The 12,179-nt window shown below is 38.9% G+C and overlaps 1 protein-coding gene across 1 annotated transcript in view; it reads right to left on the bottom strand.

Moving 5' to 3' along the window:
- EFHC2 (EF-hand domain containing 2) overlaps window positions 1–12,179 on the bottom strand; it is a 155,525-nt gene that overhangs the window by 83,125 nt on the left and 60,221 nt on the right. The window contains exons 7-10 of the mRNA XM_041002940.1: window positions 9,318–9,541; window positions 6,062–6,313; window positions 4,594–4,725; window positions 4,069–4,207 (exon numbers count right to left, since the gene is read on the bottom strand). Coding sequence (XP_040858874.1) covers window positions 4,069–4,207; window positions 4,594–4,725; window positions 6,062–6,313; window positions 9,318–9,541 — 747 coding nt within the window. The remainder of the gene's footprint in view (window positions 1–4,068; window positions 4,208–4,593; window positions 4,726–6,061; window positions 6,314–9,317; window positions 9,542–12,179) is intronic.

The raw sequence follows: 12,179 nt of genomic DNA, 5'->3' as shown, positions 1-12,179 counted from the left end.
TAAGAATGTATTCTATACCTCCTCCCCAAATTACAGGTTTTATAACAGAGTGTTCGTAACAGATTTAAGTAACAAAAGAACTAATTTAGAGCTTTCCTCTGCACCCACAGTGCCATCTAGTGTATAAAAGCTGAGAACTATTCCATTTCATCATGCCTGTCTTTCATAACACCACAAACATCTTTTTGAAACCCTGACTCAAGATCCAACTTTAAATTGCATTTTTTTTTCTGAGTAACTCCTATATAATCACAGACCGTTGGAGTCACACTTGAAAGACAAGTTTCCCGTAATACTGCATGTTTCAGGTGTTAGGAATATTTGTTGAATAAATGAAAAATTAGAAATTTTTGCACAAAGCATTTTCCAAATAGCTTCTTAAACTTGTGCTCCACTAGATCTTGAGACATTTCTTTCAAAATAGCCTGACTGTTCTAATTCCAAGCGATTTGTAAAAATATATATACTGAATGCCTACGCATGACTGACTAGATTTAAAAAAAAAATGTAGAGATGATTAATCTCAAAAATCAGGCTTAATGCTCCCTCATGGTGATTTTCTATTCACCATCGCAGTTGGAAGCATTACTGAGAAAAGCCTTCAGTTACTTCAAAGTTAATCTCTTATGTGCTAGTAATCCAGATATGAATTCAGATAGCTATAAGCCCAAAGCTTACATAATTTTGGAGAAGCTCTTTGAGACAAATAATGCCAAATTAAGACTAAATTAGGCCAGGACCTTGGATTGGAACTACCCCAAAGGTTAGCTTCAAGGTCCAAATCCACCTCTATCTATACTCAATGCTCAAGTCACAAGGTTTTAATAAAATATTTCTTTCAATATCAAGTAATTAGTGAATGATGTATTAGAACCACAAAATCCTTAGGAATCCTTTTGTAGCAAATAAAGAGGAAGCCAAATGCTATGAGCCAGTAGACAAGCTGAGACAGGGATATGGTCAAGCTACCTTCACTGAAGGGTCACACTGCGCTATGTTAAAAACAAAATCTATGTGATCACCTTCTCCTTAAAATTTCTAAACACACAGAAGAATCTTATCTTTTTAGAAGTCAGACTGAGTTTTGCACAGGAGTAAAAATGACTCAAAAAATATCAAAACTTCTTTTTTTAAAGATTGATTTTATTATAATAATTACTGCTCTTATTGGAAAGTCAGATATACAGAGAAGAGAGACAGAGACGAAGATCTTCCATCTACTGATTCACTCCCCAAGTGGCCACAACGGCCAGAGCTGTGCTGATCCGAAGCCAGGAGCCAGGAACCTCTTCTGCGTATCCCACACGGGTGCAGGGTCCCAAAGCTTTGGGCCGTCCTTGACTGCTTTCCCAGGCCACAAGCAGGGAACTGGATGGGAAGTGGAGCTGCCAGGATTAGAACCGACATCCATATGGAATCCTGGCACATGCAAGGCAAGGACTTTAACTGCTAGGCTACCTGCGCCAGGCCCTATCAAACCTTCTTCATCTACATAGCTAAAAAGGTTACTCATGCATCTTCCTTGGTACAGTGGATAATTCCTTCTGCCTGCCATTTTTCTCCCCAAATAATGTGGAGGTATCATTTAAGAGGAGAAAGTATTAAAGCACCAAATCTTCAATCTGCATTTTAAATTCTACTGCTAGGGAGGACTCTAGCTGTGTTGTTGGTATTTTCTCTGCTCCTTAATTTATGCTGCACAGTAGACACACCCAGGTTTTCTACAGACCACAACTATTGACAAAGGAGGAAACACAACCACGGCTAACAAAACCACAGTAGCTGATGACACTTTAGTCCTGGTTTGGGCTGTAAGGATATGAAACCATAGTATATATAAAATTTGGTCAGTCTTTAATTTTCTAAGACCAAATGAATTATAAGCCAAAGTGCCCAAGATCACTGCATTCAACAAATATTAGGAACAGTAATTTAATCCTATCAAGAAACAGGAAAAGTTAAGGTAAAGATTATCAGAGAATGCGGATTCATTCCCCTCACCCTATCATAAGGTCTACTAATTAATTACATTAAGAATACTGTTGTAATTCAAGAAATGTTGTGTATCTGTTAGATGGAGTATTTTAACACGTTATGGGAAATAAAATGTGTGACTATGAAATGCATTAGAATGCACTTGCCTAATTTTCTCTTCAAATGCATAATCTCATGTTACATCAAATTTAAAGGCAAAAAAATACTTTCCTTAATAATACATCTGTAGCACGAACAAAAGAACATAGAACGAAACAGCATCAGGACTCAGTTGAAATGGAGCATAGAGGATGCCTGGGTCAAGGTTCTGGAGTGGGCTAGGAGATTAACAGTGCATCAGAAAATTCTCTGTAAAATCCCCTAACATACTAATAAAATCTGTTTCCTCAAATGCAAAATTTCAGTTTTAAAAATTAAGCTGACAAACAACAACCAAATTTTGAACTTATATTCAAGAAATTTTGTGTTGCGGAACCTCCACCACATGGTTCCTATTTAGATGATCTGTCAATCTTCCATCACATTCTTTATTATTAAGGTAATCTTCAGATCCGAGTTGTGGTTTTCAATTTATTCTGAAGCCTGCTGATTCTGAATTAACATCTGCATTTATTAAAAACAAATTTTTCTGCCCAACAACCGAAGGGCAACTAGCAGCTTCTCCACAGTAGCTGCCACCTGTACATTCCTGGCTATCTCTTGTGCTGTTCCAAAGCAAATATGCCCAACTGCATCCACTAAAGGGGACCAGTTAAGCCCCTGTAGGGCCCATACATGTAGACTAATCTGACATGCAAATACAGGGAAACAAGTTTCCTTAAGGAAGTCAAGAGTGAAATCCAACTTTTTCTTTCCAATCCTTTTGTGAGCTTTGTGTTCCTCAAATGCTTGGTTTCCTGCCACCCACATGGAATACATTGGATAGATGGAGTTCCTGGTTCCTGGCCTCAACCTGGCCCAGCCCTCACTGCTATGGGCATTTGAGGAGTGAACAAGTTGATGAAAGAGCTCTCTGTCTCTTCCTTTGTCACTTTGCCTTTCTAGAAGATAAAATCAAGTGGTTTTTTTTTTTTTTTGAAGATCAGGATTTGTATATTAGGTTTCACTTACTCCCAGAATCCTGGTACAGTAGATCTCAGTTCACCTTCCACCCTAGAAATTCTCACACAACACAGTCTCCTAAATCTACTTACAATGCCTTATTTATTATACTGAGTGCTTAATAAACAGCTGATTTTCAGGTTGACATAAAGTAACCTGACTGGAATGGAACTAATACCAAGAAAAGAGAAGCTGGAAACCTGGTTGAACCTCATGAGGAAAAGTTGAAAAGAAATTGGCCCAAAGCAATTCTCAAGATAAACCAAGTAAGTACATTAATCATGGTAAGCAAGAATTAAAGAACATTTGCATTTCCATTTCAATTCTCTAACCAAAGTATTTATCCCATATCACAGGTGAGGCAAAGGGCACAAAGGGAAAGTGGAAGGCCCTGGAACCAGGCAGACAAATTCAACTATTAATTCATCCTTTGCTCACTGTATGACCTGGGACAAATAAGCCCCTTTAGAAAAGCCTGTTTTTGGGCCCAGCATGGTGGCCTAGTGGCTAAAGTCCTCACCTTGAATGCGCCAGGATCCCATACGGATGCCGGTTCTAATCCTGGCAGCTCCACTTCCCAACCAGCTCCCTGCTTGTGGCCTGGGAAAGCAGTCGAGGACGGCCCAAAGCCTTGGGCTCCTGAACCCGCATGGGGGAGTGAATCATCATACGGAAGATCTTCCTTTCTGTCTCTCCTCCTCTCTGTATATCTGACTTTCCAATAAAAATTTAAAAATCTTAAAAAGAAAAGAAAAGCCTGTTTTTTTAGCTCTAAAATGGGGATAATGGACCTGCCCTTAAAGAATTATTGTTAGGAATACATAAGACAAACAGTGCCTGGAAGAAAGCATGTACACAATCAATGGTGCCCATTATGAGCTTAGCATTTGAAACTCAAGAGTAAAATCTTGACTGGAGAATACAGAACTGAAGTTTTACAATATTTTCCAAATTGCTATATGTATCACTTACCAATTCCATATTTAGTTTTATAATAAAACTTCGTAAATTCATCACAATCACAAATAAGCACATTCCTTCCCCACACATTGATGGTAGATCCTACAATCAGGTCAGAATCTTTGTAAAACTCTTGGTCTACTTTTGCTGGCTAAAAAAACAAATAGAAAAAACAAATATAGCATTGGCACCATTTGTATTCTAAACAAATACAGAATTAAGGTGCAAAGAATAAAATCATAAAAGTTCAATGATGTCATTTAAAATTTGATTTATACATTCAATCAAAAGATAATCAGTTTATATTAATATTTTAAAGCATTGTTTTCGCACCGTGGCACTTGAAAAACCAATGCAATGCATGCATTACACATTCACTAAAGTGCGGCTATTATTGATAAATAGCAGTGCAATGAATCTATTTATGCATTCATTCATTTCATTTACAATCACACAAGGGAAGAATATGTAACTTGCCCAACAGTTCAGGTTCCAGGGATGTCCCACGGGAAACAGTAATCAAACCACGCTCCTCACCTGGCACTTATCCATTATGTAACCAGGACCTCGGTTGTTCAACAAGTTACTTATCTCTGACAAGTTACCATACATGTTGAGAACTATCCGATCTGTCATCTGGCCTGGTTGACAGACTCCAGGTGGGCCAAACTGGAAGACACAATCAAAAATAAGGTATAGCCAGATGTCTCTAAACACAAAGCTGATGTCATCCTGGGGTACACGTGGGAGACACACACTGCACAGAGGAAGACACGCAGTTACCTTTTCCTACAGCTCCATACCACTGGTGCACTAGCCTACATTCCAGGCATCCTTCAAGGCCTTAATGAGGCACCACTTTCCCCCCTCAAACCCTCCTGTTCGCCAGCTAGCCATCCACTCATATCTCTGCCAACTCAGCATCCACATACTGAAGACTGTTCCATATGTCCCCAGTCTGAACCCCTCGGTAGTTACTTCTGTGGTCCTCAAAAATCATCTTTTCTCATCATTATTTGATCAACTTCCATAAGAAAGAAATCATAACCTTTTGATATCCACTTTCTGTTTAGCATCCTACCTGATCATGAGCTCAGTAAATAATTTGTTGGCTGACAGAGACAATACAGCAAGGTACAAAGGGCAACAGACTAGGGTCAGTGGCTAACAGAAACTGTGGCTGGGAGCAAGTCAGGGCCCTATTCATATATATATAAACTGACAGTGATCTATTTGTCATACACTGATGAGAAATGAATCATCCATGATATGAGTGACATACAGAGGAAGTTCAAATATGTGAAGTTATGATTTGAAAGCCATGTAACAGAATAGTACCTTCAGACTCAAATTCTTTCTTTATCACTTATCAGCTACAGGACTTGGGACCAACTATCTTCTCAGAACTTCAATTTCTTTGTTTAGTTGCTGTATTGATTACTCATCACTTCTTACAAGGACTGTGTAAAGGAATGCCTAGCCTCATTATATCTCTAGTCCATTTTCTTCCTCACTGCAACTCCAGAGCTGGTACACAGTTGGCATTCAACAAATATTTGTTGAATAAATGAACACAATGAAGCAACTGATGTCCAGCTACACAGCAAGTATCAGGTGTGTCATAATTATTTTATAGTCTATTTTTCCAAAACCCTTCTAAAAACAGGTGTCCCTGCCCTCTGCTCCTGGCTTTCCTGCTATGCATAATCCAGAAGTCTTCCAAGGACACAGTCTGACTGCCCTGCCTCCAAGAGCTACAGCAGGGCTTCCAGTAGTTTCCTCAGAAAACCCGAGGCAGCTTCCATGAGAACCCAATGGTCAGCTGCCGTTTACAACAGAAGTGAACCTTTCCATCATCTTGTCAGAAGTGTTAAGAATTCAATTTAAAAATACCTTATCTAAATAAGAAATAAAACCGAGCAAGAACCAGACAACACCCCAGAAGCGTGACTTGAGTTTTAGCCCACAAGCCAATTCAGAAAGTGGCTCTGTGTCCACTGCTTACCTTGGGTAGCTTATTCCTTCGGAGGAACAAGTTCGAACAATCCCGGTTTGGGTTACGGGGTGACACCTCTCTGATTTCAATGGTATCATCAGTCAGGAAGTAATGCAGGACAAGTTCTTTACGGTCCCCAAACATTGATTCTGTGTCATCCCACAGGCAGAAGAAATGCAAAACTCTTTTATCATTCAGGAGGAACTGTCTCAGAGTGTCAGAGGGCTCATAGGGACGTAAGGGCTGCATGCATTCTACCGTCTACAAATGAAGAAAATGTTCAAAGTTGCAGGTTTTGCATCCTCACTTGTGAGATGCTAGCAATCAACTGACAAAGATATATGCTTTATAAACTATTTTGTGATTTTTAAAGCTTTTCAACTATAGATATATACGTATTTGTATATACACATGCACATTTATACTTAATTTTAATCTTAAAATACAATCAAGTATTAGGAAAGTTTTCACATTACACAGTATGCTAATATACTTTACTTATGCAATATTTTGAAAAATGATTTTTCTCAAAGGCTCAAAAATCTTGTTTAAGAACAGACAAAATTAATCTATAGTGATAGAAAGTAGGGCAGTAATTGCTTCTGTGTAGAAGTACTAAACAGAAACAGTGACAGTGGCACTTTCTAGAGTGACAGAATGACAGAAACATTTTATATTATGACTATACAAATTTGCCAAAACCTGATGATCTTTACATTTAAGATTTACACACTTGGGCCCATCATGATAGCTCAATTCCTGGCACAAAAGAATCACACTCACAGCTGACCTCTCAGAGGAAACTCTACAGGCCAGATTCTAAAAGGAAAAAAACTGTTACCCCAGAATAACATACCCAGCAAAGTTTTCCTTTGTGTTTGAAAATGAAATAAATTTTCCCACAGTTAAAAAAAAAAGCTCAAAGAATACACCTCTTCCAGACCTGCCCTACAAATGATAAAGATGTTCTCTTGATAGAGGAAAGAAATAGCACCCATCAAAACCAAATGCAAATGTGAAGAGCATCCCAGTAAGATGACAACAGAAGACTAAATGAAATAATCAACAATTACAGAACCAAATTATCACCTATTTATACTACCCCTGAATGTAAATGGCTTAAATTCAATCAAATATCATAGATTAGTACACTGGATCAAAAAACAAAACCCATCTATCTGTTGCCTACAGGAGACATATCTCACCAACAAAGATCAGCAAAAACTATATCTCAAGGATTTTGATGTTTTGTTTTTAGTTTCATTTCTTCAAAACAGTTATTCTTCTAAATCTTTCACTGATGCACAGGTCATACCTTTTCTCCAATAAGGTTCTTGATTTTCTTTTTCATTTCTTCAGCAAATGACATTAGTCATTCAGTAGCACGTTATTTAATTTCATAGTGTTGTAAATTTCTATTTTTCTTCCTGTTGTTGATTATGTTTTGTGGCTTTTCATTTAAGGGGAATGTAATGTATAGTAGCTGTGTAATGGAGACTGTCATATGTAGCAGCATGTTATTTAACTTCATGGCACTGTAAATTTCTATTTTACTTCCTGTTGTTGATTTTATATTGTGGTTTTTTGTTTAAGGGGATGTATAGTAACAGTACAATGGAGACTATCCTATCCAGATGTGAGGCTACAATGCAGTATGCATCTCTACTTCCAGACAAAGATGGACTCCCAATGAAACTATTAACTATATCTTGATAATAGGACGCTGGACTCTTTGCCATTGTCCATGCCCACAATGATGGACTTACGACTTATTATGATGGACTATACTATTATAATAACATAGGGAAAATCAGTTTGTGGGGGGAGAGAACTTGGGGAAGGGAATAAAGGAAATTCCCAGAGCCTATAGAACTATATCATATAATAATAATAATAATAATAATAATAAATAGAGGAGCAAAAATCTTTGGTATTTATTCTCAATTCCTATTTATTCCTATTCAAGACCTATTTATTTTTATTGGAAAGGCAGAGATACACATACAGAAAGATCTTCCGTCCACTGATTCACTCTCCAAGTGGCTTTAACAGTCAGGAACTGAGCAGATATGAAGCCAGGAGCCACAAGCTTCTTCTGGGTCTCTCAAGGGCCATCCTCAACTGCTTTCCCAGGCCACAAACAGAGAGCTTGATGGGATGTAAGGCAGCTGGAAGACCAAGTAGCATCCGTATTGGATGCTGGCGCTTACAGGCAGATGATTATCCAGTTGAGTCATCATGCCAGTCCCTATACCATTTTTCTATAGGAAAAATGTCATGAATCTGACAAAATTAATCTGTGTGGGTAAAAACAAGAATAGTGATCGTTTCTCAATGAGGAAAGGGGTTAGGAAAATGCTTGAGAAGATTTCTGGGAGGATGGAAATGAACTACATCTTGATTTGGACAGAGGTTAGATAGGTGCCTGCATTTGTTAAGACTCATCCAACTGCATACTTAATTTTACATACTTAAATACTGAGGTTTAAAGAAATGAACAGCAACAGTGAAAACCAGGCTAAGAATCAGGAGAGCTACATTCCAGGTCCAGGAAAGAGATTGGATAGGTTTGTGATCTTCATCTTACACTTCCCACTTGGTGCATTCAGATTCTTCCAGAAAACATAAATTTTTGTTCAAGGGATAGTTTTTTTAAAAAAGCTTTAGCGATATAGTAATAATAATAATAATAATAATAATAATAATAATAATAATAATGCCTATTTCCTACACTAAGTAGGGTCAGACTTTGAAGGTAAGTATCCTTAAATTCATAGCCCTCTTCAATCTTCCAGAACATCTCAGCATCCAATGGTACCAAGAGAGGAGCTGAGAATCCTGAGAAGGAATAAAGAAGAAATACCCAAGACTTGGTTCATAAAATCGCTAGTACAGAAGCAAAGACCTTCCCAAAGTGAGGCAACCAAACCATGAAATGACAAGTCAAGAAGAATTATAATTCCAGTGGCCATAACGTCAACTGTGGTCTTATCAAAATTGTCCCACCTGAGCTGCTCACAGAAGACTCCTATCACCTGGAATGAAGACTTATGGAAAAAACTGGAAAGCAGAGGACAGCAACAAAGTTACTCCTGCTATTAGGGCAAGACCAGGCCTTCTCTCCAGTTCAAATGAGAACAGGACAATTTCTCAGGCACTATAGTTTCACCAGCTCTTTGATATTTGCATCAGGAATACCAAAACCCTTGACTCTTCATAGAGATTCTCTTTCAGAAGATGCAAACCCATTGACTTCTTATCTTACCTCTTTCCGTGTCCTTATATAAGGATCTTCTGGACATTGCCCTGGAGGATTTAATTTGATTCCCACTTTCTTCAAAAAGTTTCCAGTGAATGAATCACAGTTATAAATCTTGAATTTCCAGCCATAGAAGACAATTTCTATGTTGATATTAAAATGGTATACAGTATAAAACTGATCATCATTAGGAGGTGGGAGTGGGATCCGATGACGCCGAAAAAAGACCCCTGTGACATGAAATAAAATACAAATTGTTTCAGGAAAGAAACACTGAGCCTAGGGAAATAAAGTTCTCTGTAATGAATAACTAGCATTCTTGTCTTTCTTCTCAGAGGGAGGTATTATCTTGGACTGGACCCTAAGCATTTCTTCCCTTGTTCTGGAAGATACAAAACCAGCATTTTCCAAGGTCAAAAGCAAATCCACACATTGCTCCAGAATGAGTCTATCTTCACCTTCCAAGGTTGTTTGCTATATAAACATCTTTGAAGAGACAGTCTAAAACAAAAAGCAGTCAGTGCTTCTGCTTACAAGATGTACAGATGTGCAAAATACCCATGGAGAACTCTCTCTCTCTCTCTCTCAACATCTGTAACTGATTTAGGCCTGAGAATCTACTCCAAGAACAAAGAGAACAGGGTGGCAGGGCAAACTGAGGTTCTAACAATTCAATAAAAAGTGGCTTATGTGAACTGTCTGGAGATATTTTAATATGAAGATGTCAACTTATCTTCTTTGTATTTTATAAAGCACTAAGAAAGTCTTTCCCAAAGTCTAGAAATGCTTACAAATTAGTAATTTCTTATTCATTAAAGAACATTTAATGAATATCTGTAAGTGCCAGGAATTGTGCTGGGCTCTGTTCCATTATTATTCTACTTATCTTTTCACTTTGCTGAGAAGAAATTAATTAAAATCACTGTCATCTTCTTTTCTTCGTAGCAATTTTTAATTACTTGGTACATTAAACTAAAATAATAAAACTATAAAATTAGAACTGATATAGAATATTTTTAAATGTACTGCATAAAAAGATGATAAATTTTTACTGCAAAATTATACTTCAATTGGCCTTTAATTCTTCCCACTGAAAACAGTATGCAAATTATTTAATCACTCAAGATCAAACATTTAGGACAAATTGCATACCTGAACATCTACAAAAGGATGGGCATCTCAGGTATTTTCAAGAACCATTACATATCTCTTTTAAAATACTTATATTGCCACAGTTTTTGAAATACATAAGATTTCTTCAACAGTCAGGAGCTTCTTCAAAAACCCCAGCTATTTCATGTTTGTAATTCATTATGAAAATTCAAATAAGCAAATTAGCACTGATTTTTGTTCAGTCAGATTTTGAATAGGCTTCCTATATTTTTCTAGGTGTGAGAATTGGCCCACCCACTGGGTTTTTAAATAATAATAATCATAATCATCACCATAGCCCTAGGACAGATTTTCATTTACATTTTTTCATTTAATCCTCAACAATCCCATGAGATAGATAATACATGAAATATGAATATTCTATTTGCAGATGACGAAAATAAAGCTCAGAGTGATTAAGCATCATGCTCAAGGTCATGCTCTAACCAATGACAGAAAAAGATCATGAACTTGGGTTTTCAGTCTCTGAGTAAATACTACCACTTTATTTTTTGTTTGTTTCCAGATTTTCTATTTCTTCCTGTTTCTGGGGAAAGGGGGGGGGGAAGATAAGAGAGAAGTCATACCCAGCCTTCTCTGACCACCCCAGTACCCAGGGATGGGGAACAGCACCCGATATTAACCCAGGGTCCCTATGTGGTACATGCTCCAAGGGTTCTGCCCAAGTGGTTTGGATAGTTTTGAAATGCTCTCAATCTCTCTGATCCAAAGATGAGAAAACCCTTCCTCATTGGCTGACAAAATAACCTTAGGAGTCTCCAATTGCTCAGATATTTGCTGTCATTTAGCTGGGATAGTTTCAATTTGTTCTGTTCTCTTTCTTCTGTTATGGTACCAGATGTCCTCTGCAGGCCCCAGTGGACTGCCATATCCTCCATGTGCATCTGGGCATACCATCTTTTCCACTGAGGAAGATCTGTGCTTACAGGCAGGCTCAAGGACCCAGGACAGGTGACCTGGGCTGCACCGGAACCCCTGTCCTTGGGGTTCATGGAAATGATGTCCACCATGCAGGTGGGCCCAAAGACCTGATCTGGACCCCACTGGACCCCCCCCATCTCTGGGGCTCACATACCTGGCACCCACTATGCAAGGGGGCCCAAGGACTTGGGCCACACAACCCAGGCCCTGCTGGGCCCCCTGCTCCTTGGGATCACAAACTTGGCACCCACTGCACAGGTGGGCCCAGAGACTGCTCAGGTGACCCACGCTCTGCTGGATACCCCACCCCCAGGGCTCACAGACCCAGCACCCATTTCCCCAGACTGGCATGGCCATTCTCACATGGGCATCCACTAACACACTGTGCACCCTGGCTCGGTCCAGCGGGCCCCCCGTTCCAGCTGCTACTGGTGGGTACTACAGCCTAGCCTGGATCAATGAGTCCCCTGTCCTGGCCCCTGAACTGGCTACCACCACTTTCCATAGTTTGCACTGATTACATCACATGAATTAAGTGAAAGAAAAGAAGAGCCACATGCCAAACATGACAAAAATGGGTAGTGAAGCCACCCATCACTGAAAAGGAAAGGGGGGAGAGTGTAGCAGGGAGGGAGGAAGGAGGGAAGGAGGCAGAGAGACAGAGAGAGAGAGAGAGAAATAGAGCTACTTTCCCAAAAGAACAGTTTCTGGGCTCTAAAGGCAAATTTGCAGGGAAGGCCCACTTGCTGGCTGCAGCAAGCCACCCTGCTTGCT

The sequence above is a fragment of the Ochotona curzoniae genome, unplaced genomic scaffold (assembly GCF_017591425.1).
Source record: "Ochotona curzoniae isolate NIBS_2020 unplaced genomic scaffold, NIBS_Ocur_1.0 contig_1274, whole genome shotgun sequence".
Lineage (NCBI taxonomy): Eukaryota > Metazoa > Chordata > Mammalia > Lagomorpha > Ochotonidae > Ochotona > Ochotona curzoniae.
The sequence above is the reverse complement of the archived record's forward strand: the minus strand, read 5'-3'. Positions and strand labels throughout refer to the sequence as shown.